Consider the following 27,476-nt stretch of genomic DNA (forward strand, 5'->3'; position numbering starts at 1 on the left):
TTTAATATGCTTGGAAAGATTTCCACCAGTAGTTACAAAGATAAAAATCTTAGACATTTGAAGAAATAAGCATTAACTATATGGCATTTCACTACACAGGTAGATCATTTTGGTGTTACTCTAACAATGTATCCTTTTGGATGAAAGAGGAAAGTAAAACTGAACAACCATTTCTTGTGTGTTTTAAAGTAGCCATTTCTACTATCTGATGATGCTTTTGAACAATAAACTATCCACAAAGTGTAACAGGTAAATTACATAGAGTTCCCTAAGTTAATTGTAAGAACACATCAATATAACACCTATTGAGCACATACTTTTGTTCAAAATACTGTGTTAGAATGAGTCCTCAAAGTTGAGTAATAGTCTTCACCCTCCAGAAGCCCACAACATCTAAGTACAGTGGATCATCGTGATTCAAGGATTCCATGTTTGCAAATTCGTCTACTTGCTAAAATTTATTTGTAACTCCCAAATCAATACTGGTGGCACTTTCACAATGATTCAGACATGGGCAGAGTGGAGAAAAATCTGAGTGTTTGGACATGCACATTCCCAGCCAAGGTTAAGCAAGGCAACAACACTCTACCTTCTTATTTAGCTCTCATACTATAAACAGTTGTCCTTTTTGTAGTATATTTAATGCCACATTTCCCACACTTTTGTGGGGTTTTGTTGGTTATTTTGCTATTTAGAATAGCTCCCAAGCAAAAAGCTGAAGTCCTGTCTAGGGTTCATAAGTGCAAGAAAGCAGTGAAGTGCCTTACAGAGAAAATACGTTAGATAAGACTTGTTGAGGCATGAGTTATAGTGCTGTTGGCTGTGAGCTCAATGTTAATAAATCAACAATATATTAAATAAGGTACCTTTAAACAGAAATACAATTAAAATTATATATTGGTCATTTGACAAAAATGTTATGACCAGAGTTTCATGGGAAACCAATGTTGTATTTCCCCTGGGAGCAATGGTTCAGCATTTGTGAATTCAGTTTTTTGGGTTGTTTTTTTATTTTAATTTTTTATTCCTCCCCACCCTCCCACTATTGTTTGCATTCACTGTCTGCTCTGTGTCCATTCACTGTTTTCTTTCCGTGTCTGCTTGTCTTTTCTTCTCATCTTTCTCTTTAAGAGGCACCAGGAACTGATCCTGGGACCTCCAGTGTGGGAGAGAGACACTCGATTGCTTAAGCCACCTTAGCTTACTGGTCTGCTGCGTCTCTCTCCTCTGCTGTCTCCCTTTGTTCCGTCATCTTGCTGCACCAGCTCTCCGAGGCATGGGCCAGCTTGCCTTCCCAGGGGGCCCCAGGAATCAAACCTGGGGCCTCCCATATGGTAAATGGGAACCCAATCGCTTGAGTCACATCCCCTCCCAGTTTGTTTTTAAATATATTTTTTATATTAATTCAGTTTTGTGGCAACTTTATTGAGTATAAGTACTGTGAAGAATGAGAATCAGCTATAATTCTCTATACCAAATATTTCCTTGAGTGTTGAATATTAGCAATCATGTAAGTTCTAGAAGCAATGTCACCACCACCTGCCTACTAGGATTTGGTGATAATTTGGCATTCATAATGCTATTATCTTGTTTTCATTTTTTCAAAATCATGTGAATACCTCTTCTTGTTATGATTTTTAGTGGGGCTTGGATTAAAATGCTTCTTTGATATTTGTGACAGTTTGAATTTTTTTTTTTAAGATTTAATTTCTCTCCCCTCTCCCCCACCCCAGTTGTCTGTTCTCTGTGTCCATTTGCTGTGTGTTCTTCTTTGTCCACTTCTGTTGTTGTCAGTGGCACAGAAATCTGTTTCTTTTTGTTGCATCATCTTGTTGTGTCAACTCTCTGTGTGTGCGGCACCATTCTTGGGCAGGCTGCACTTTCTTTTGCGCTGGGCAGCTCTCCTTATGGGGCACAGTCCTTGCGCGAGGGGCTCCCCTAACGTGGGGGACACCCCTGTGTGGCACGGCACTCCTTGTGGGCATCAGCACTGCACATGGGCCAGCTCCACACAGGTCATGGAGGTGCGGGGTTTGAACCCTGGACCTCCCATGTGATAGGCGGACGCTCTATCCATTGAGCCAAGTCTGCTTCCCAGTTTGAATTTTTTGAATCCCAAAAAATAAAAGATTATGTTTTGGGAAGCAGATTTGGCTCAACAGATAGAGCGTCCGCCTATCACATGGGAGGTCCAGGGTTCAAACCCAGGGCCTTCTGACCTGTGTGGTGAGCTGGCCCACTCAGTGCTGATGCGCGCAAGGTGTGCCATGCCATGCAGGGGTGTCCCCCGCGTAGGGGAGCCCCATGTACAAGCCGTGTACCCCATAAGGAGAGCCACCCTGTGTTAAGAAAGTGCAGCCTGCCCAAGTATGGCGCTGCACATACAGAGAGCTGATGCAGCAAGATGACGCAACAGGAAGCAGATGTGGCTCAACTGATAAGAGTGTCTGCCTACCACATAGGAGGTCCAAGGTTTGAACCCAGGGCCTCCTGGCCCATGTGGTGAGCTGGCCCATGCATAGTGCTGCTGCAAAGGAGTGCCATGCCACGCAGGGACTCCCCCCTGCATAGGGGAGCCCCACATGGAAGGAGTGCTCCCCACAAGGAGAGCCACCCCGCATGAAGAAAGCACAGCCTGCCCAAGAGTGGCACCACACACATGGAGAATTGACACAGCAAAATGATGCAACAGAGACACAGATTCCTGGTGCCGCTGAGAATGCAAGCAGACACAGAAGAACACACAGCAAATGGACACAAGAGTGCAGATAGTGGGCCGGGGGGTGAGGAAAGGGGGAGAAATTTTTAAAAATAAATCTTAAAAAAAAAAGATGCAACAAAGAGAAACACAGATTTCCAGTGCCACTGACAAGAATCCAAGAAGACAAAGAAGAATACAAATGGACACAGAGAGCAGACAATGGGATGGGGGGAGAGAAAGAAATAAAAAATCTTTAAAGAAAAAAAAAATGATTGTTTTAAACTAATCCGTTCTTGTGGGTGTGAGACCCATTTGACTGGATTACACCAGTGGGCATGATTTATGTTGAGTCCCTCCCTTTTGTTGGTTCTGATATGAAGGGAGACAGAAACAGGAAAAGAGAGCTGGCATATTTGATTCTGCAAATGTGAGAGAGGACTGCAGGAAAACAGAAGCCTTGAAGAGGCTCAAAGAGGCTGGGCCCATAGAGAGCAGCTCAAGAGGAGATGATGAGCCAGGTGGGGAAGGCTAAGACCTCAGCAGAGATCAGCAGCCATCTTGCTTTGCCAAGTGCTGGGACAACAAAATCAACAGTAGCTGGTTTTGGTGAGAAAGCACCTCTTATGATGTCCTGATTTGGACATTTCACGGCCTTGGAACTGTAAGCTTTTACCCCAAATAAATCCACTTTATAAAAGCCAACACCTTTCTGGTACTTTGCATCTGCAGCCCTTTGGCAAACAATATTGCAGAAGATAAATTTATTTTCCCATTTATATTGTAATTTTCCTTAAATTTGAAGACTACGGAATATAATAAAGTTTGAATTTAAAATCACCAGGTGGTGCCTAATTTCTTAAGTGGGAGGAAATTTATTCAGATTCAGAAGATTCTTTCATATAATTACTTATACAGTACCAAGGATATTATATTTAGTTATTTCATTTTAAGTGGCTTCAATATGAAATGAAAAGATTGGGTTTTATAAGTTTTCAAACTTTAAAAAATGATTTTTTAGCAAGAAAACTTTTAAAACAATATATTACATGGAACCATATTCCCAGCCCCAATTCATAAACGCAGGTACTCCTGAGTTAGTTGTGGTTTTAAGAACAGTTTGAAAACCACATTGTTTTTAAGTGACATAAAGCACTAGATGCAATGGAAGAATAGGAAGATTCACCTATAACTTGGTTTTGAAGATGTATGCTGAATATATGGTGTCCATATCCAAAAGCATCTACTGGGGAAAACTTTATTTTGTGGGTGTATTATAAATGGGCAACAATTCATAACAATGCTTCCACATGCTTTCAGTTAGGCTCTTTGTTATTTGACCTTCACTTAGATGACAACTTAGAAAGGATCACTACAATGAAGACAACACTACAGCTTGTCCTCACTGGCACTCCACAAAATCAGACTATCACACTTAACATCATAAACCCCAAACTTCACAATACTGAGATAAAACTGAGTGGCATGGAATAACTAAAAATAAGTGACCACGAAGAACTTTTATGGGTAGTTGAAATTCAATTGATACCAAGTATCTACTCTTGCCAAGCACAAGGCAATGCGGATCTGAAGATGAGACTTCTCTCAAGGACTTGGACTTTGACGGTGGACAGGCTACTCAACAATTATAATGTAAGGTAGAATGCAATCGTACTACAATTTATGTGTGGGCACTAAGAAGTTCTGACTTAGGGGAAAGGCTGCCTGGAGAAGAAATAGGCCTCCTGTGAAACAAGGCACCTTGTCCTTGGGAATGTTTTATCAAGGGCTTTTTTTAAAGTACCTGATGTATCAGAGACCCAGGCCTCATCTAATTCAAGCGAAGTGTTCTCTGACTCCCAGTCTTGTGCCCTACCAGTTGACGAATCAGTCACTAAGTAACTAAGGTACTTTCGCTAGCCCTTAGTAATAGTGCCCCTCCCTGTACTTGCTTCCTTAATCTAAAGAATTACCAGCCAATCTTATCCGGGCCCAGAGTTTCGACCCAAGGAAATGGTGCCCTCACCATTTGGACTCGAGCCCAGCCCGCAGTTTGGCACATCACGCATAGCGTGGTCGGAAAGCACCCCATCACCAGCCCCGATTGGGAACCAGGTCCCTTCTCCGCAGAACGGCAGCCTCGGAAGTGACGTACGGGAAGCGGAAGAACTGTCGTGGTTGTCGGCTTCCTGTTGCTAGAGGCAGGGGGGTGGGGGGCTGGCCAGCCGGTGTGGGCTTGTGTGGGGCGGCCTGGGGCAGCCCGGGAGCGGCTGAGCCTCTCCTAGCGGAGACGGGAGACGCGAGGCAGCTGCCATGGCGGTGTCGGAGAGCCAGCTCAAGAAAATGGTGTCCAAGGTGAGGCGGCGACGCGCTCGGCACCCGGCGCGCGCCCTCCGCTCCCTTCCCTGGCTGGTCCGGTCCGGCCCACTCGGCCCGGAGGGCTGGAAACCCCAGTGCTGTCCTCGGCCGCCTTTGGGGACCCCAGCCGGGAAGCTCTTGTTGCCCTGCGCCGGTAGCCCCGATCTGGGGGCGGGGAAGGTGGGGGAAGGCGACGGTCTACAAAGGCGCGGAGCGGAGGCCGCCTGCCACCTGCCTCCCGCCCTCCACTCTTCGGGAGAGTATGGAGCTGTCTTGTGGAGCTCTGCAGTTTCGTTTTTGTTTTTGAAAACACAGAGAAGGGATCGTACTTAGTTCTTAATCTGGGGTTATCCTCCTCCACTCCTGCGATCTGGATCTAGAGATTCGTCAGTCGCTGCGCTTCTCTCCCTAGATCCTGAGATTGTGGCCTTTTCAGTTTTGTTCTCCCCACACATCTCAATACTCGACCCGCGGAAATTCATTAATTATTGATTGAATTAACTCAACTATAAGTAAAAACTTCCAGAGAAATCAAAATGCCAGTACCTCACTACCCCTGATAAAATAAGTAGAATTCCATCACTATTTCACAGGCTCTGGTTTGCTAAGTTACTACGACCAATTGCATGCTTCTTATAACGCGTTTTTATTTGCTGTGCGTTTGTTACAATCTTCACAGTTAAAAATTGGTGTATTTTTTTTTCATTTTTAAAAGAAGCAGATAAGCATATTGTATAAATTTATTTTTATGATTACTTCAAACGTGGCACCTGACATTAGAGTGTGGAATGGTTTGAGTTTTTTATTTACCATAGCTGAATTGAGTAAGATATTCGTGAATTCTTTAAGAGTTGAATCTTTAGTTCAGCGGGTTAGCTTTGAATACTCTTGTCAAAACAAGAATGGTAGAAATTAAAGTAGTTTAAGCAGTTTTGAACTTTTATAATAAAAACACACTATTAGGAATAAAACTTATTTCTTTAAAAAATAGACTTTTACTCCGCCCCCCCCCCCACCCCAATAAAATAGTCCCATAGTGTTTGGCTAAAAAGCATATAACCTCCAAACAGAGAGTCTTAAATAAAGCATCTCTTGAGTATCTAGTCTTATCTTCTAGGTTTCCTGATTGTCTTTTGATAAAGTCGTTCTTTTTTGTTGTAGAGAAGATTTGCAGAGCCTTAGAAGACTTCCAGTTTTTCTACTACTACAAATAAGGCTATATGCATCTTTGCTTATTTGTGATGGTGTTTCTTTAGAATAGATTTCTTGAAGTGAAATTAAGTCAAAACCTATGCATATTTGTAGTTTAGATTATGTACTGCAAAATTGCCCGCAAAAAGGTTATAGCAGTTTAGGCAATATGAAATAATTGAATGTGAAGAGTTTTTATATATAAAGATCATTTAAGTTCCTTTACCATAAACTTACTTTCATTATGATGGTTCTGTTTCAACAAGCATTTATTGTGCATACATCTGTCTTCAGCAATCCTTCATACACAAAATTCTTTAAGGTAAGGAAAAGAAAAGAAAATAAATGACTTTTATCCCTGAATTCCTTATGATCTAAGATAGTGTCTTCAACTTTTTTTCCTCCTCAACCACCAATAAATTTGTTGAAAAAATTTAGTGCTTCCCTCACATAATTTTATCCTATGGAAATAGTACGTTTTGATGCTTGGCAATGTTTTATTGCCCCACCCCATCCATTCATACTTCTCTGCAACAAAAATATGCATATAACTTGATTTAAAACTTTTAAAAAACTATTCATAACGCTAAGATTCTTAGTGCTAGAATTTTTCTCCTTGAGTAACTTATTACAATTGATAATATACAATTGATGAGAAAAATAACGTGCACAGTTTTTGACATTAACGTAAAAATGTTTAGACATACTCCTCTCAGTGAGATGATGGTACTTTTTTCCCCTTTCGATTAGTTTACGTGTTGATAAAAAAAATTTTTAAAGATATAGGCTCAGCATCATTTTTGCTCCGGTTATTTTTATGTATATACATACTGAGAAACCTTGTTCACATAAATGATAGGGATAGATGAGAATGGAAGAAATTTTGTTACAACATTGCCATCCAGTTCTTTGACTTCATTAAGGAGTTGGATGGCCAAAATCACATGGTGAGGTATCATAAAAAATTGTGTTTAATGATCTATTAACTAACAACTCATTAGATCCTCCCTCAGTATTGTAGAAAGCAAAGACTTGGAAATGTCCAAACATGCAGAAAAGGTAATAATCATTCACTTTCTCATCATCTCTTTGATCAGCGTGTGGGAGCAACGTACAATATTAAGATTCTGGAGGGGTAGAAGAAGGGCAATTATGAAGGAGGAAGTAGGAAAGGAGATATTTTGGGAAAAGTATATTTGGAAGTTGAAGATCTGGAAATGGCTTTAAAACTATCCTTGCTTCCCTACGCCTTGGAAAGTCTTTGTAGATGAAAGTATCACTCTCTTCCCTTCAACTGTCAAAATTTTATTTTAAAATACCTGATTAGAGAAAAATTCCAGCTTAACAGAATTTGCAAAACTGATTTTTAAAGATTACTTCTTGCTTCTCTGTTTTGCAAAAACTTGCCCATCGATTAAGTCTTCCACAAAATTAAGAGATGTGGAGTAGAAGGATGAGCAAAAGGGAGAAGAGTACATATGATATAGCGTTGTCATCATTTTTGTCATAAATATTACTCAAGAGAATTTCTGTTTCTTAATGATACTTATTTTAAAAGAAAGTAAAAAATACTTTAACTTTGTCAGGTAGATTTATACCAGTTAAGAAAATTTTCACTTAGGATTCCAGCCTTTTTCTTATCTTGTTTAATTCCAATTAGGATCTTGCACTTTAGTGAGTTAGAAGAGTGCAGTTGTTTCTAAACTTTTTTGATCTTATGCATTAGTAAAGAAAGTTTGAAGCACCCTTAATGTGTATACATTGATTTATAAATTATACATGCCCTATTGTATGAACTTAATTGCATACATTAAAAAGCACAAAATAGAAATTATGAAAAGGATAAGATGAAGAAGAAATAGTCTTTTTTTTTTAACATAGATTTATTTTAAGGAATTGGCTCACACAGCTGTGGGGGCCAACAAGTCTGAAATCTGTAGGGTAAGCCAGCAGGCTGGAAATTCCAGTAAGCGTGATGTTGGAGTCTTGAGTGGAAAAAAAAAAAATTTTTTTTTTTTTTTTGGTCGCTCCTTGCTGCGGCTCCAGTGCTGCCTTCTCGGGCGGATCCCATGCTGACCTTGGCCGTGGATGGGGGGCGCCAGGTAGAAGCCGGGCCCTGTGCCCGCGGGGGCCGGGGTGCGGGCGGGAGGGGGAGCCGGCTGGTAGTCCCGCGCGCAAATCTGCGTGGTACGGGCCCACGGGCGTATTGAAGGCAGTTGACAATTGTTGCCTCCTCCAGCCTCGGTGCCTAAGCCGGCTGTACTCCTGAACCTTCACGTCACGTGCAGGAGTGCGCACAGTTCATAGCAGCACACGGTAGAGTTGAGTGAAAATTTTTTAGTGCAAACCAACAGGCTGGAAGGAGGTTGGAAACTCATAAAGGAACGGCAGTGTAGTATTTGGGCAAAATTTCTTCTGGGAACCACAGTTCTTGCTCTTAAAGCCTTTCAGTGGTTTGGCTGAGGCCCACCCGTGTCATCAAGAGTAATTGCCTTTACTTTCAACTGACTATAGATGCTAATCATATCTACAAAGTACCTTCACCAAAACATTTAGGCTAGGGTTTGTCAAAACACTGGACCCCATAATCTAGCCGAATTGACAAGTAAAATTAACATATAGCCATCAAAACAAAGTTAAAGCTGCACAATAATATGATACTTCAGGCTCAGGGGACAAGGCATGATCTCTTCTGCTGTAATATCTGTATTAATATTCTATTTCTGTGTATCAGATTATCATAAATTTATTGGGTAAAAAAAACCACAATTATTATCTTCACAAGAAATAGTCCTTTTAAATATCTTGCTAATCTTGGTGGCTCCGTATTATCGTTGATTGATAGTGCATGATTAAGATTTATGGAAATGTGGGTAAAGCCATATTTCAAATCTTGGTCATTTCAAATGCCTTTGCATTTCTTGTTAGATCTTATAAGGTGACATTGTTTTTTTAACTTCCTAATATGTCCATCAAAGAATGTCTACCAGAAGTAACAGAGCAGACCTAAATGAAATAGAAAATAAGAAAGTGCTTGAAAAAAATTAACAAAACAAAGAGCAGGTTCTTTGAGAAGAGCAATAAAATTGAAAAACCCTTAGCTAGACTAACAAAGAAAAATCGAGAAAAGATGCAAATATACAAAATAAGAAATGAGAAAGGGGATATCACCACTCACCATACAGAAATAAAGACTATAAGTTTCAGCTCTTTTTTTCCCCTTCTGTTCTCTTGTATATTTAGTACTAAGTATGATTTCTTTGCATGAATCTTTTTAAGTCATTGACTTTTTTTTGAAGATTAGTTAAAACTAGATAAGCTAATCTGTAAAATTTTTAGGTTAAAATCTTAAGTAGAAGTTCTAGTAGATCAAAAGCATAAGTGGAAATTCTCTTTGCATAGCAATGTAGTATCTCAAACTTAGGAGCTCAGTATAACTAACGTAGATTTTTAAAATAATGGAATGGATTTAAATGATGTCTGCCCCTCAGTACATTGACTGTGAGCATATCACAATCTCTTGGATTCACCTCATTTTTTTTTTGTAAATTTCAAGTGAGATAATACACATGAAGTACTTTATAATCTCGAAAGCACAATGCAGGTGTTAATTATCATGTTAGTAGTCTTTCTAGTTAGGATCTTTTCTTTTTATGATGAGCTGGAAAACTTGTTACTAGTATTGTAATCCTAGGGATAAAAAATGCTTAAGTAATGTTCCCTTTTTTAGGACAAGAATACCAAACATTGGTTTTGAATTTTAAAAACCCAAACTTTCTAAGCTTCCTTTGGAGAAAACTTGCTTTCCAAGTCAGAGGCGGGGCATCCTTAGTAGATGTTTATATCTCCACCTGCCTCCCACCCTACCTCTTTTCACCCTAAAAACAAAAAAAGGAGATAGGGAAGAGGTGGGATAGGGCATTCTACCTATCTTTTGAGTCTTAGCCAAATACCTGAAAAAACCGACTTCTACAGGTTTTTATTACCATTCTGAGCATCAGTGTATTTTCTTTCTAATCTGTGAAAAAGTAGATTGGATAGTGGAAGCATTTGTGGAGCTCCTTCCTGCTGAGGGGTAGGGGACTAGCTTGACTTGTTATTTCTCAACTGGGTGAAATCTGACATAAGAATTGTTAGCTGGTACCCAGGATACATGGCTGGGGGATGGTCCTTTACTTTTTATCTGATTGTGAGATCTCTTATCAGTCATGGTACTCCGGGGCCACCCACATTGACTTATGTTATTGTGTATATTATTACAGATAAATTAGATAAATTTCTCCTTTGGGCATTATCTTAGCTCCCAGGTTAAACAACGTTTTTAGTTAACACCCTTTTCTGTCATCATTTTGGCAATTAACAGAGGTATATTTCTACTGTGTTAGTCCCATCTTGCTTTACCCAAATAACTATCTACTTCAGGTTTTTCATACAGACAATTATCTGTATTCTTAAATAGTATATTTACAACATTCCTAGAGATGGGGTCACTACTAAATGGGTGGAAGACAGCTGACAAATTGAAGGCTGCTGTGCACCTTACACCATTTTAGCCTTAGGGGTACAGCAGTGAACAAACTCGATCCCTCTAGATGCTGTGTTGAGACTAGACTGTAGGGGGCTAAGTGGTGGCGGGGACACCTATAGAGAAGCTTTTGCAGTAATCTAGGTAAGAGGTAAGGGTATCTTAGACCAAGGTTGTAGCTGTGGAGATAGTGAAATACGACCAGTTTCTGGGTATATTTTGAAGATAGAGATAACAAGAATTTCTGATGGATTTGCTGTATAAAGGAAAGGAGGCATCAGGAGTAACTTCAAGGCTTGAGCTTGAGCAGCTAGAAGAATGTAGATGCTGGAAGCCTGTATAAGGAGTAGGTTTTGGGGAAGATCATGAGTTCAGTTTGGGTCATGTTAAATTTAACATTCTTTTAAGTATCCAAGTGAGGATATGTAATCCATAATTGGATATTCAATAATGGAGTTCAGGGAAGAGATCCAGAGGGGAAATTTTTAATTTGTGAGTTATCAACATATAAATGATATACCATGAGAGAAATCACCAAGGAAGTGAGTGTAGATAGGTAAGAGGGCCAAGAGCATAGCCCTAGGGCACCATGATATTAAGAGATATGGGGGAGTGGATGTGGCTCAACTGATAGAGCGTCCCCCTACCATATAGGAAGTCAGCCGTTCGAACCCAGGGCCTCTTGATCTGTGTGGTAAGCTGGCCCACAGGCAGTGCTGCCTCGTGCAAGAAGTGCCATGCCATGCAGGGGTGTCCCCTGCATAGGGGAGCCCCACGCACAAAGAGTGTGTCCTGCAAGGAGAGCTGCCTCCGCGTGAAAAAAAGTGCAGCACCCATGGAGAGCTGACGCAGCAAGATGATGCAACAAAAGGAGACACAAATTCCTGGTGCCGCCTAGAATGCAAGCGGACACAGAAGAACACACAGCGAATGGACACAGAACAGACAACTGGGGGGCGGGGGCGGTGAATAAATAAAGATTTAAAAAAAGAGATTACAACAGGGGTTCTTAACCTTTTTTGTTGCAGGGACCCCTTTGCCAGTCAGGTGAAAACCGCTGACCCCTTCTCAGGATGTACCGGCAGAGTTTTATGACACTCAACATCGGCATTGTCTTTAAATTAAATTTTAGGATTATTCAGAATGAAGTTTTACAACTTTCCCATAATATCAATACCTGATAACTTAACATGGTTCAAGTCATTTTTGGCAAACATTTAGAAATTAGAGTTTTCCCATGGCATTTTAAAACCATCTCCACCATCCTTACCAACCTTTTTGCAGGCAGTTATCCACTGCACTCAGAACATGCTACATCAAAATAAAATCATACTAAGTCCACACTATACTGTTTATTATTTTAATAAATATATCACACCTGCACACATATGTCCCCACAAGAATAATGTTTTTAAATGCATAAAGTAAAATTACAAAGGAAATCTGTTACATATATTGAAATGCAGGTATTAAAATTTTAAAATATGATATATTACTATACATATGTGCTTCTTTCTTAACACATTAAATAGTAATCCAATACATCAAAAATATAGGAAAGGTAAATTTTATTTTTTAAAGTCATGCCAGTGTGGACTGTTGTTTATCTTAAATAAGAACATTAAACTGTGGTGTAGTATTTGACAAGGTAACATATCATGTTGGACATCTAATCGAGTTGATATCTTTCAGTTCAAGCTCATGGACCTCCTGAAATGTTTCCACAGACCCCTTGGGTGTCCTTGGACCCCTGGTTAAGAACCCCTGGGTTAGAAGGAGAGAAAGAACCAGCAAAGGAACTAAGAAAGTACATTCAAACAGTGATAGGAAGAAAAAAAGTGGTATTCTGGAAATCAAGTGAAGAACAGGTTTGAAGAGGAAGGAATCAGCTTGGCCAAATGTTGCTGATAAATGAAAGCTGAGAATTGGTCATTTTGTATAACCATGTATCAGTTTTTGGTGACCTTGACTGAACAATTTCACTGAAGTGGTAGGAGTAAAAGCCTAATTGGAGTGGGTTTAAAGACAATGAACCTAGCATTGAGCATCAATGGTTGCTAACATCACAGAGAGAAACCCAGGTATCATGTGCTCCCTGATCAGTTAAAAAATCTTGTTAACTAATCATCTATGAAATAATCTTGTAAAAAATAAAGAGAAAGAAAAGAAAAAAAATGAAAGAAAGAAAAAGATCATAAATATGATCTTAGCCTCTAGATCCAACATTAATTCCCAGTAAATACAAAGGTCAAAGGAACATATAAATTAGATTACACCAATAGAATACAATTAGCAAAAGCCACAACTTGCAAACTCTATGGGACAAATTAACTGATTTCTTCAAATAAATTTCAAGGAGTAAAAATAGAAATGGGCCATCAACTGTTGAATACATAAGTCAAATGTGATATAGCCATACAGTAGAATATTTTCAGCCATAAAAAGGAATAAATTACTGGTACATGCCGTAACATGAATGAATCTTGAAAACATTATGCTAAGTGAAAAAAAACTGGTCACCAAAAAGATCGGAGATTGTATGATTCCATTTATATGAAATGTGAAGAATAGGCAAATCTATAGAAACTGTAGATTCATGGTTGCCTAGGGCTGGGGAGAATGGAGGGGATGGAGGGTGAATGCTAAAGGGTATGGAGTGTCTTTTTGGGGTGATGAAAATGTTCTAAAACATTCAGTTTTACAACAGTGATAGATACACAACTGTGTGAATATACTAAAACCTAACTGAACTGTGTAATTTAAATGTGCAAATTATGTAATGTTTGAATTATATCAATAAAACTGTTATCCCCTCCCCCCCCAAAAAAAGAGAGAGAGATGGGAGGGAGACTCTGTAAATTAAAGGAGACTTAAAATTCTTTTTAACAGATTGTCGTGCGTGACTTTGGATCTTTAGACAATCTAAAAAAATGTGACATGACGCTGGATAATTGATGACATTAAGGAAGTAGTTATTTTTATTAAGTGTCATAATAGTGTTGTTATTTTTTCAAGTTCTTTTAAAGATATATGCTGAAATATCTGTGGATCATAGTAGATAGGATGTTAGAGTTTGCTTCACAATAATGAGGGAAAGTGGATGTGATTATAGATAAATAATATTGGCTATTACTTGATTCTTGAGTAGATGGGGGTGGGGTGCGTTCATTATACAATTCTGCCTACTTTTGGATATGTTTGAAATTTCCATAATGTTTTAAAAAGAAATAGAAATAGAGCAGTGAAAGACAGCAAGGTTGCTCCTTCCATTTTTTGCTATACAGGGGAACTGAGAAGTATGGTGGTGACTTGAGGGGGAAGACTGGTCAGAATAACATTTGTTTGAGTAAGGTGGGAGAAATAAGAATATATTTATATGCAAATAAGGATGATCGCATAAGGATAGAAATTCAGTGCTGTAGGACAAAGTGGGGCAAGAAATACTTGAGATGCCTTTAAATAAACCTCCTGGACTTATTCCCTAATATTTCTTTTATTTTTTCCTGTATTATCAATTATTTTGTCTTTTTGTGTATAGTCTATGAGAGTTTTTTATTTTTCTTTAATTTATATTCTAATGCTTCTATTTAATGTTTTGTTTCTGCTCTCTATTTTCTTATATCCAAGATTCCTTTACTGTTCTCTGAGTTTTCTTGTTTTATAATATAACAGTATCATTTTTTCCCTCTTGAGGTTATTAATTCTAATTATTTTGAAGTTTTCTTCTCTTCCTTGGATTATGTCAGTTCCGAGTTCCTTCTTTTCTGTTTGTTCTGGTCTCTAAGAGAGAAGCCCTAAAAGCTGATTGAAAGCTTTGTGTGTAGGGTAGCGCTTGTCCCCTGATGAGCTTCAAATGCATGCTGATCAGATAGGGATCCCTAATCTCCTGGTCCTCTAATCTCTTGCAGGGTGTGTAAACCAGGTTATTACTTTTCTGGGAATGGAGTGGTACAAGGCAGAGATATGAAAATATAAAACAGCAGATATATTCTAAAATAATTGATATTGACAATAAATGCTGGAATTTAGAAGAAAGGGAGAGATCATTATGGGTCAAAGGGAAGTCTGGAAAAGGATTTATTAATAAGGGGGAGAATAATTAGTATCTGATTTGGTGGAGGGCCTATTCAGTTAGACAGTAGAGCTGGAATGGATATGAGTAACTTCAGTAGGTGTCAGGAAAGAAAATTATGTAAGTTCTTTGGGACTAAGGTCCAAATGTTGATGATTGGTGAAAACAATTGAACTTTTAAGAAGAATACTATGATATGAAAAAATTGGAATATAGACTATAAGCTTTGTATCAGTATTAAATTCTTTGAACTTGGTATAACTGTAAGGTGATTACATAAGTGAATGCTCTTGTTCTTAGGAAATACGCATGGAAGTAAGTAGTGAGTGTTCAAGGAGCATGATATATACAGCCTACTTGCAAATATTGAGAAAATAGACTGATTGATAGGAAGAAAGGGAGGGCATATGTGGCAAAATATTAAAAATTGGTGATGATCTGGGTACTTGGGGAAGAGGGATAGGTTGGAGTTCTCTGTATGGGTTTTGTATTATTTTTGCAACTGTCCTGTAAGTTTGAAATTATTTCAAAATAATTTTTTTAAAAAAGAATGCTATAAAGAAAGCAAGATTTTAAAGAAAATCTGGCAGTAAAATATGTGCAATTTCTTTTCAGCTAAATTCTTATGTGATTTTGCTTTTCAGTACAAATACAGAGACCTCACTGTACGTGAAACTGTCAATGTTATTACTCTATACAAAGATCTCAAACCTGTATTGGATTCTTATGGTGAGTTTATGCAATAAAAATATCAATTGCTATACTTTGAGTTTGTACTTTTTGCTAATGCTGGGGATTTCTTTTAAATTTATTTGTTTATAGTTGTAGGACAGAACCTCCTCCTAATAAGAGTTTTGAGTTTAGAGGTAATTACAGGATCTAATAATAACATTGTATATTTGTTTAATTGTTCTTAAAATTATTGTAGGGGAGCCAATGTAGCTCAGTGCTCAAGTGCCTGTTTCCTATATATGAAGTCCTGGGTTCAATTCCAGGTACCTCCGGATGGATGGATGGATGGATGGATGGATGGATGGATGGATGGATGGATGGATGGATGGATAAATAGGATGATTAGATAGATATAGAATTACTCAAACAGAAATATGCAGATTTAGACCTAGAGAGGACAAAACACTAAAAGATAGTTTAGTCCAGCATCTCCTAGAATATTAAACCTAGACCCCTAGTTGTGGAGAATATTGCTTGAAAAAATTCTGTGGTTAAGTTTGAACAATTCTGAATTAAAATAAAATAGGTTTCTTTGCAGCAGGATTTCTCAGAGCCTGTAATATATTAATGGTTGTTCATCACCAGGAGGGAAGAGAAGTGAGTATATTGTATAGGATAACCTAGAGTTATTTAACTATTGATAACATTTTTTCCCCCAGATCATCTCAATATTTTCAGAAGCACATTTTGTGAAGCTATACTCTGAACTATCCCTTTCATTTTATAGATAAAACATTTTCTAATATGGTCCTTAATTCTGCAGGCTAGGTAGGTGGCAATTTGTGTCCAGTTTTTATTTGACACAAAATAAAGTTGGAATTTAAGTAAGAAATGACAATACCTAAAGTTGCTGTTTATGTTTTTGTTTTGTTTTTAACTAATCTTTTGTGTCCCCACCAAGACTAACATAATCCCTCTATCCCTCTTCCCTTGAAAATGTCAAATGTGCCAGACCTAAGGGGAAACCCTTGCTGCTCCTCACCAGTAGGAGACCCTTGGCACTGAGGGCAAGAAACTGAATTTAGTAGCTGAACCTGAGGCTTAAACCCCACCCACTCCTAGGGCTTTGAAAACTTAAAAGTCTGGGGAAGAGAGGTAAGAGGCAATACCCGGATAATCAAATTTGCATTTCCTGAATAAAAGACACATGAAGCAGAAGTCCTCCCAAACCTAGGGCATGATTCCCCCTTATTTCAACCTATCTTATACCCAGCCACATTATTAAATTAGAATAAAGTATTACGCTGTAGTATGGTATGTAGATTTCAGAGAAAAACTCATATTACCAAAATAGAGTTAATGAAAAAACTGCTTATTGAGGAAAAACAAGTGATCAGGACTAGAACTACTAAATGTGTGGTTTTATTGTGTGCTAAAAGAATAAATGTGTTGACCAAAACTGGCAAAAGACTCCAACTACATCATTGAACAAATCTTACCTAGTTTTGTGTAAGTAGACCAAGTCTAAATCATTGTTATCAAAATTGTCTGTTAGGGTAAAGATGCAGTTCAAATAAGATGATTGTTTTTTTTTTAAATCACAAAATCAGAATAGAATTACAGTACAATTTACAATTGTTAGCAGTAACTAAAATAACTGAGGCTAACAGTGTAGTGCTATGTTCTGCTGCCCATTACAACTTTTTCCTTGTATGATACAGTGTTAATACCAAGTCATTGTTATAAATAATTCATGTAATGCAAATTATGCATCCTAACTCATCAATCATAGATCGAAAAATGTGTAATATAATAAATGCTTGTGTTAAAAGAAGAATTTATATTGTGAAAACTTTTTTTTTTGTCTTTAATACTGTAGCTTGAGACTACATTGGGATTGAGAATGACAGTGAGTGGGAATAAAGGTTTGGAGAAACCTAAAATAAAATATTAAGTTAACATTTAGTGTGATATCATTTGGTAGTGATTTTTAAATAATTTTATAATCATGTTAGTTGGGGACCCAAAGCTCATAAATACTGGAAAAGTAGTACTCACATTCATTTTTCCAAGTAACTGAAAACATCTTTTCTTATTCAAAAGCTGGTCCCATTGAGTGAATGAACAAAGGATACTTTGTTATTGGACAAAATGCATGATACATTAATAAATTAGCCCCTTTGAAGGATGAAAACTAATTTTAACCAGTATTTCTGAAGGAATAACTTATAGAGGATTATCTTTGAAAATGCTCATGATTAAATCAGTGTTTTTTCCTTTCAGTTTTTAATGATGGCAGTTCGAGGGAGCTAATGAACCTCACTGGAACAATTCCTGTGCCTTATAGAGGTAAATGTCTTAATGTCATTTATGTTTCCATTATAGATGCATTTTGTGTGCACAGTAATATTTGCCAAAGAATTACAAGTAAATTAAACCTCCTTTTTCATGGCTTTCATGATGACCTGGAGATTTTAATTTCTAATTTATCCTCATTTGGTAGCAGCACCTAACATTTGCAGCTTTTTTTCCCTTCCTTACGAAGATGTATCAATAAGTAAATGCCTGAGTACAATGGAGGAGTTTGATATTTCATAGAATCGAAGGAACCTTATAAGTCTCCTAGTTCAGCCTCCCACCCCATTCAGACTTTCATAACATTGGAAAGTTATTATAGAAGCTTCAAAGTCAAGACATTTTTAGGTTTGAGTTGTTGCTCTGTCTCCCAGTTTTCTGACCCATGGTTTTCTGTAACATTTGAATAATAATAGCTAACTCAGAGGAAATGGGAATTCTTTGAGATAATGTGTGTAAAGGGCTAGTATATACTCAGACAACAACAAAAAAGTTATTATTTTGGTTGTAGTGATGGCAATGATGACAATGAATAATTATCTCATGTTAGTCCATCAACCACCCTCTGCTGTAAGTACAGTAAGAAGGAAGCATTCTGTTTTTAGAAACCCTGTTCATTAGGCAATTCTTATTATCAGGTAAGACCTGTGTTCTTGTCATTTCTTGTCCATTGATTTCACATATACATGCTAAGCATGAGACATAGGGATAAGGACTTTGGATACAAAGGTGAATAAGGGATACACTTCCTCTGGAAGAACTCACATTAGTAGAGGAGGCAAAGGGAATCAATATGTATTTACAATATTTTATAACTTCTATAGTCTGATAGTCTGATAACATACAAAGGAGCTACAAAATTACAAAGGAGAAAAATGCCACATGGGGACATGACAGAGGAAATGATTTTAAGCTTGATATTAAAAGATGAGTTAGCCATTTATAAGGGAATGAACATTCCAGGCAGGGGTATAAAGCGCTTATTGAGCATCAGCATTGTATAAAGAAAGTATAAGTTTAGGGAGGACTGAATAAAAATCCATGATTATTGACTTTGCCTTTGCCCTCTGGAAATAAACTCCAGTGCAGGAAATAGGTTATGTGGAGGGACAGAAAGCTATAGGAGACATAATTAAACACATTTATTATATATCCCCTTAATTTTATCTAAACTAAACTTTCTCAGTTTCTTCATCCATCCCTCATATTGCATAGTTCCCCAAATTAAGAAATTCTGGGGAATTCTTCATTTTCACAAAGCAAAGAATACTGAGTGGTGAGAATAAGCTTATGTTTTATGTATTAGGACATATTCTTTTGGGACTTTTTTTTTCTTTTTTCATTTTAGAAGTATTTGACGAAAAGAATCCAACATTCCTCAACTTTACTTGGGAAGGACATAGAAGGGAGGACCATGGATTAAAGTGTCATATCAGAAAGTGATCGGGAGTGGATGTGGTTCAAGCAATTGAATGCCACCTCCCACATGGGAGGTCCCAGGTTCGGTTCCCAGTGCCTCCTAAAGAAAACAGAAACAAACAGCAAGCAAAACAAATAATAAAACCAACTCAGAGAAGCCAGTGTGGCTCAGTAGTTCAGTGCTAGTTTTTGATTTACAAGATCCGGGGTTCAATCCCCAGCCCTATTACCTCAAACAAAACAAAACAAGAGTGTGATATAATAAGCAAGACTTAATAATTTCCTTGCCAAAACCCAACCTATAATACTGTCAAACAGTACATACACATAAGATGTCTATATGCTTATATGTAATGAAACTGGTTCTAAAGGGGAAAATACATCTGAATTAGGTTAAGTGGTTCAAATAGTTATTTGGGGAATTGGGCTTTGAACATAGTAAGACAAGTCCATGATTTATGTTCAGTATCTTAACTGTTGGAGCCTTTGAAACACTGTTCTCTTTGAATGTACTCCAATTTCTCATCTGAGAGATATTCTATTAACACATCATTAATTCATGGAGCACATCATTGGTTCTGAATAATCACCTTTGAAAATGCTATTGTCAGTCTTGCTTATTAGATCACTTTCAGGTATGGCACCTTAATCCATGGTCTCCCTTCCCTCTATAGTCCTTCCCAGCTAACCTTACTAACCAAAATGACAAGAGTCAAATATTGAAGGAGGATTGGCAGGAGTGAATATAACTCAAAACAGTTGCGTGCCCACCTCCACATGGGAGGTCCCAGGTTTGGTTCCTGGTGCCTTCTAAAAAAACAAAAACAAACAACAAGCAAAACAAACAAACCAACTCAGGGAAACTGATGTGGCTCAGTGGTTGAGTGCTGGCTTCCCACCTACGAGATCCCGCATTCAATCCCCAGCCCTGGTACCTAAAAATAAATTAAAAAAAAAAAAAAAAGAATGGATTGGGTGTAAAAGTAATCTGTAAAGATGTTTTTACAGCTGCAAGCAAACAGTGGCAGAGTACTGATCAATTAGCTCCTAAATCGTGCTGAGGTATTTACAAACTAAAAATTTGAGAAACTGATCTCAAATAGAACTTTGAAACAGGAGAATGTAATTCCCTAAAATATTTGTGGTGATTTTTTTTTAAAGTATAGCTTAGTTCTCTGTTAACTTTTAAGCTATTACTGAAAAATAATAAAAATAGAGTAAATGAAATTTCTCTTTCTCTCTCAGGTAACACATACAATATTCCAATATGCCTGTGGTTGTTGGACACATACCCATATAATCCCCCTATCTGTTTTGTTAAGCCTACTAGTTCAATGACTATTAAAACAGGAAAACATGTTGATGCTAATGGGAAGATATATCTTCCTTATCTACATGAATGGAAACATGTAAGTATTAACAGTGCTCTATTTATTGGCTGTATTTTATATATTTTAATCACTAGCATCTGCTTTTATAGACACTCGAGAAGGATTCCAGGATAGATGAATTCAGGTAAGGGACTGATCACTGAGCTGAGGGTAGTCAGAAAAAACTCTCTAAAAGAAATAGGCCATATATTTGTATAGAGTTTTTTAATTTACAGAATACTCATTCACTATTCTTTTTACTTGAGCTGAACCTTTATTAATAGATAGGATTCACATAAGTGGAACCTACATTTTTTTAAAAATCATTCTGGTGGGATATATTTGTGGAGCTGTGCAAATCTCATTACTCAAAGTAGTCCTACCAAAAATTAATAGTAGTAGGGAACTTTCTGGCTCTGATAGTATAGCTTGTGACAGACCAGTGTCCTGCCAAGAAATATCTAGAAAATCCAGATAAGATATAAACAACACATGTTAGAAGACTTTGGGGGGCTGTTGAGCCAGTCAGGACTCGAAGGGCCAAGATCCTATTGAGAAGGGAACTACAGACTGATAAGCCAAGTTTCTGCCAATATCTTTTCCTCTAGGGGTATTTACTGATTGTTCGTTTAGGATGAGAGGCTGAGAATCTGGGCAGAAGACCTTAACCTAAGACGCAGAGAAGCTTGCAGAGTTTCTAGCTGCCACAGAGCTGAAAAGACAAAAGTTGCTATTCTGTCTGCCAAGACTACCAGGACTTTAGGAGCCAAGGTTTGGGAGAAAAGGAAACCATAGAGAAATGAGCCAGGTACTCTTGAGTTTTCCCCTAAAGGGATATACTTGCTGAATCCCTAAGCTTCAAGGACAAGAGACTAAGAAGCTAAACAGAAAGTCTCTGAAAAACACAACCAAACTTTAAGCAGTATCCTGTTGAGGGGCATTTGAAATTTAGGACCTCAGTGAGAAGGAGGGTGCAAGTAAACATCCCAGGCCCTTGGTTAATACCACTTGAAGATATCCTAGGAGTGGGAATGTAGAGGTAGAACGAGCCTTATAAAAACCCAGTCCTTACCCCACTCATCTAACATGGATGTGACAAAGGTCAACCACCACACCAGGGAGCCAAGAGTGCCTACAACTGAAAGCAGGAGAATTGCATCCAGCATCCATCTAGAATCTAAGCCCCCTCTTGATACAGATGTGGAGTGGACACAACCATTCTAAGGTCCACAGGATGGAGGAATAGAGTATGGATTAGTGTGGACTTACTGATATTCTGTTCATGCACTATTGTGATCAGTAATCAAAGAAAATGTGGCATTGGTGTGGAGAAAGTGGCCATGATGGCTGCTGAGGGTAGGGAGTGGGAGGAAGAGATGAGATGTGGGGGCGTTTTCGGGACTTGAAGTTGTCCTGGGTTGTCCTACAGGGACAGTTACCAGACATTGTATGTCCTCCCATGGTCCACTGGGTGAACTCTGGGAGAGTGTGGGCTATGATGTGGACCATTGACCATGAGGTGCAGCGGTGCTCAGAGATGTATTCACCAAGTGCAATGAATGTCTCATGATGATGGAGAAGGTTGTTGTTATGGGGGGAGGAGTAGGGTGAGGGGGGTGGGGATATATGGGGACCTCATATTTTTTTAATGTAACATTAATAAAATAAAGACAAAAATAAAATTAAAAAAAAATAAAATTAGTTTTGAAAGTAAAAAATAAAAACCCAGTCTTGAACCAGTTCAGTCCTCTATTATGTTAAGGTATCCTCACCTTATCTGCCTGCCACAGAATAGGTGATTCCTTGCTAAAGGTAGATAACATAGATCTTTTATAATTTTTCTGTGAACAGTGTCAAGCATGCAATTTAATATTACTAAGCATACCAAGAAAGAGGACCAAGAGAAAATAAGACAATGGAAAGAAATACACATCCATACACCCAAGTGACTCAATTATCACACACAGAGTTGGAAATAATTGTGATTAATAAGTTCAAGAAAATAGATTACAAGATAGAGAATAGTATTAAAAAAGGAACCAAGTAGAAATCTTAAGAACTGAAAAATATAATAGAAATTAAAAACTTAATAGATGGGTTTTGCAGCAGATTGGACTTAGCAGAATAGAAGAATAATGAACTGATAGATGAGTGCTTTGTATATTTTAATGCTGTTGACCTAGAAATAAACTCAACAAAATATGCATGTCTTTATGGAGAAAATTTTAAACTTTATTAAAAGACATTAAAGAAGACCCCAGTCAAAGGATAGAGAACCTTATTCATGGATTAGAAGACCCAGTATTATAAAAAATGTTGATTCTCTACTAACTAATCTTTATCCTAATTTATTTCATAAATCCTACAAAAAGAAATGGTGGCTAAGCTTAGTATGGTAGATGAGCTTATACAGTAGAGGATCTTAAATGGCACCTCAGGACTTCATGCTTCAGTAGCAGTTGAGAGTCGCTTTATATTTTTTAATAGGTAATATAAGCAGTGATTATTAGTCATAATGGTCATATAGCTAGGGTAATACTAGCTGCTCTAAAAAATAAACCTTAACATGTTAGAGGCTTAATGCTGTAGAAGTTTATTTCTTGCCCATGTAATAATCCAATGTGAGTGTTCTTCCTTGGCAGGCATCTCTTTCACTTGGTCCTTTAGGGACCCAAGCACTTTCAAATTTGTGTTACTACCATTTTCCAAGACTTCAGAGTCCTCTGCATCAAGGAAGAAGGGGAAAGAAAGAGTGGTAATGAAACACCCCCTCTTTTTATTCACTTTAGTCTGGAAGTTAGACCCATTACTTCTGCTTATGTTCCATTGGTAAGAAACTAGTCTCAAAGAAGGCTGGAAAATGTAGTCCCTGCCTAAACAGCTAATTCTCAGCAGCAACTCTCTTATGAAAGAGGAAGCATGAACTTTTGGAGAAAACCATCTCAGTCAAAATAGTTAAGTAAAACAGGAAATCACTTAGGCTATTGTAGTAATAAAGCATGACTGACTACTTGCCTTTATCTTGATCTTACCACTTAATTGCTTCTTAATCCTAATCCTGAATATCTATTACATTACTGCTTCAAATGTAAAATCTGACCTTTTATTGCTTGCTGGAAAAGCAAACAAGTATTAATAAAAAGAGAAAGAGGAGAGAGGAATTTTACTTTTTAGTTTTGCAGTGTTTTAAATGAGAAAGCAGTTCTTGAAAACATGATGTTAAGTGAAAGAAGCCAGACATAAAAGGCCACATATTGTATGATTCCATTTATATGAAATGTCTAGAATAAGCCAAACTATAGAGACAAAGTAAATTAGCAGTTGCCAAGGGCTGGGGAGAATGGGAGATGAGAAGTGCATACAAATGGGTGTGGATTTTCTTTTTAGGGTGGTGGCAATTGTTGCACAGTTTTGTGAATATACTAAAAGCTACTGAACTCTCTATTTTTAAAGGGTGAATGTCATGGTGTGTGAATTATATCTCACTTTTTAAAAATTCTTAAGATTATGATTTAGTTTGGGAATTTTGTTGGGTGAACTAAAAAATTCAATAAGATGTAAAAATATGTGGTCTTAGTGGCTGTGCCCCTACCAGTCACTACCCCCAGTCTACACCCTGGGTCCCATCCAGTTCTTATACATGCTTATGCCCATTCCCAGCTTATAAATCCAGTGCAAACTTAAGAAAGATATTGGAATGATAGAATCAATACATTCTCACAGGGAGCCTTGGATGATGTAATTTTTTGTTATCTTCCATAAGTTGGGACAAAATTGAACAAACAAGATGAGTTTGGTGCTTTGGAAAGGCAAAAACTGCTAGTGAATTCTTCCATCAGAAGTAGGAGAAGTTGAGGCCATTACAGAAGACCAGGACTGGGAAACGGACTTTGGCCCAGCGGTTAGGGCGTCCGTCTACCATATGGGAGGTCCGTGGTTCAAACCCCGGGCCTCCTTGACCCGTGTGGAGCTGGCCATGCGCAGTGCTGATGCGCGCAAGGAGTGCCGTGCCACGCAAGGGTGTCCCCCGCGTGAGGGAGCCCCACGCGCAAGGAGTGCGCCCGTGAGGAAAGCCGCCCAGTGTGAAAAGAAAGAGCAGCCTGCCCAGGAATGGCGCTGCCCACACTTCCTGTGCCGCTGACGACAACAGAAGCGGACAAAGAAACAAAAGCAGACAAAGAAACAAGACGCAACAAATAGACACCAAGAACAGACAACCAGGGGAGGGGGGGAAATTAAATAAATAAATAAATCTTTAAAAAAAAAAAAAAAAAAAAAAAAGAAGACCAGGACTTACCTCTTTTTTTTTTTTTTTAAGATTTATTTATTTATTTCCAGCCCCCTGTTGTCTGCTCTCTGCTCTGTCTGTCCATTTGCTGTGTGTTCTTCTGTGTCTGCTTGTATCCTTGTCAGCGGTACCGGGAATCTGTGTCTCTTTGCTGCATCAGCTCTCCATGGGTGTGGCACCACTCCTGGGCAGGCTGCACTTTCTTCGCGCTGGGCGACTCTCCTTACGGGGCGCACTCCTTATGCATGGGGGCTCCCCTACATGGGGGCACCCCTGTGTGGCATGGCACTCCTTGCACACATCAGCACTGCACATGGACCAGCTCACCACATGGGTCAGGAGGCCCTGGGGATCAAATTCTGGGCCTCCCACATGGTAGGCAGACGCTCTATCAGTTGGGCCAAATCTGCTTCCCAGGACTTACCTCTTTTTAGGAAGATGATTGACTAATCAAGATGGTTAAGTAATTCCTTAGAACCTGATGAACTCATGAATGAAGAAGCATATTATATATATATATAAAATTTATTAAAAAGTGAAAATGGAACCATCAAAGAAGCCAGTTTGAACAACTTCGTCTAGCATAGTTTAACTTAAATTAGTGGTTGATAGATATTTGAAATAGAATATCAGGCAACCCTATCAGAAAACACATACTCTCTTTGTAACTATGCTACTGGAGAGAAAGATCCTTTAACAATTTTACCATTCTGTAACAACCTAGTGATTTCTAAGCTAGGGTTTGCCTGTAATGTTTAGAATACATAATATTGTCTTTAATAAAAATTATAAGAAGGTGTATTTCTAAGGTAATATTGTTATGTTTAAGGCCTTAAGTATTACCTTACAGCCAAACTTGAATTTGTACCGGTATGTTTTATTCGTCCATTGGAAATAAAGTACACTTTGGTAAGCTGCAGAGTCAAATGAAGAAAAATACTATCTGAATTTTGCAATATATTGCTAGTACTGTTTTGGTATACATGAAGCAATATCCTTACCACAAATACATAATTTAATAATGATAAACCACCTGACCTCTCTATTAAAATTAATTAAGTGGAATTTTTATGATTGGGACCCTACAAAGAAAATTATCAAGTCAAGTTGAAAACTGATGAAAAATGGCCAAACTTTTTCTTTTTTGCAGAAAAGTAGATCTACGGCTAACGTTAGTTGTTTTCCTTTTAGCCACAGTCAGACTTGTTGGGGCTTATTCAAGTTATGATTGTAGTGTTTGGAGATGAACCTCCAGTCTTCTCTCGTCCTACTATTTCAGCATCCTACCCACCATACCCAGCAACAGGGCCACCAAATAGTAAGTACAGTTGAAATTCAATTTTAAAACTCATGTAAATAAAAGAGAATAGAAAGCCTTGTAAACAATTTTTAATGACTTCACTTTTCTTTTTAGCTTTTCAAGTTAGTGGATTTTTTGGAGGTATTCTCAGTCCTCACATCTGCGTGTACAGAATCCCACCAAAGCCTGGCATTTGGGCTTCCATTTTTGGGTAGAAATCTTTAAGGATGGGTGTGCTGGATTCCAAAATGGAGGAGAAAGAAAGCTGTAATAGAGCAAGATTTTTTAAAAAATTATACGTGCTGTAGAATAGCCTTATTCAGTCACCTTAGAGGCATATATATATATATATAGAAAGGTAGTCTGACCTCTTTCTCTTTGTAATTACAGGATCAATGTTGTAGATAATCAATTTTTAAAATCATTTGCATTCAGCTATTCTGGGTATATACAATTGGACATCTAGGCTCTCAGCTTTCTTCTCTTTAGTACAGCCAATTCATGATTTTTCATTTGTGGGTAGGTGTGGGGCGTGGAGATAGTACTAGTGCTGCACTAATTGGTATACATTATCTCTATTTTTTAAATAATTCCTACTGATACTTTAAAATCACCCTGAATAATAAGAGTTGGTTGTACTTAATCATTTTGACTTTCCTAAACCTATATTGATTTGAGTTTTGAGCCTTGGTTTTGTTTTTTTGTTGTTGTTGTTTTATTTGTTTAAGCTTGTAATTATCCAGATTTATATCTTAAGCCAAATTTCGTGAACTTTCATTTTTCTCTAACTGAAATTACCTTGTTTGTTTGTTTATTTGTTTTTAGGAGGTACTGGGGATTGAACCCAGGACCTCAGACATGGGAAGCAGGTACTCAACCACTGGACTACATCTGCTCCCCAATGAGATCTGAGTTTTTTTGTGTTTTAGGAGATATTGGAGATCACACCCATGACCTCAGACTGAGAAGCAGGTGCTCAACCACTTGAGCCGCACCCACTCACATCCTTTTCTTTTTTAATTCATTCTGTGTTGAGAAACATTTTGGTTCACAAAAGAAGGGACATTTTGACCCATTTTCCCTTCCTTCCCTTCCCAGAATAAGCATGCTTTTAGAATTTAGTAGCTCTTTTAATGGAGGTTCTGGTGGTTCTTTTGGACAGGAAATTTGTTTTCATCTTACTTAGTTTTTTTCTCTCTCGTCTGAGATTAGAGAATCTTACTCATTT

The 27,476-nt window shown here is 38.0% G+C and overlaps 1 protein-coding gene across 3 annotated transcripts in view; it reads left to right on the forward strand.

Moving 5' to 3' along the window:
- The first annotated feature begins 4,864 nt into the window (after positions 1-4,864).
- Positions 4,865-27,476, forward strand: part of TSG101 (tumor susceptibility 101) — a 59,890-nt gene continuing 37,278 nt past the window's right edge. The window contains exons 1-5 of one of the 3 annotated variants that reach the window (XM_012521888.4): positions 4,865-5,053; positions 15,489-15,573; positions 17,800-17,865; positions 20,536-20,699; positions 26,140-26,266. In XM_012521888.4, coding sequence (XP_012377342.1) covers positions 5,012-5,053; positions 15,489-15,573; positions 17,800-17,865; positions 20,536-20,699; positions 26,140-26,266 — 484 coding nt within the window. In that variant the 5' untranslated portion in view covers positions 4,865-5,011. The remainder of the gene's footprint in view (positions 5,054-15,488; positions 15,574-17,799; positions 17,866-20,535; positions 20,700-26,139; positions 26,267-27,476) is intronic. The other 2 variants (XM_004484261.5, XM_004484262.5) reach the window with 2 other exon arrangements.

The sequence above is a fragment of the Dasypus novemcinctus genome, chromosome 10 (genome assembly GCF_030445035.2).
Source record: "Dasypus novemcinctus isolate mDasNov1 chromosome 10, mDasNov1.1.hap2, whole genome shotgun sequence".
NCBI classification, from domain to species: Eukaryota; Metazoa; Chordata; class Mammalia; order Cingulata; family Dasypodidae; genus Dasypus; species Dasypus novemcinctus.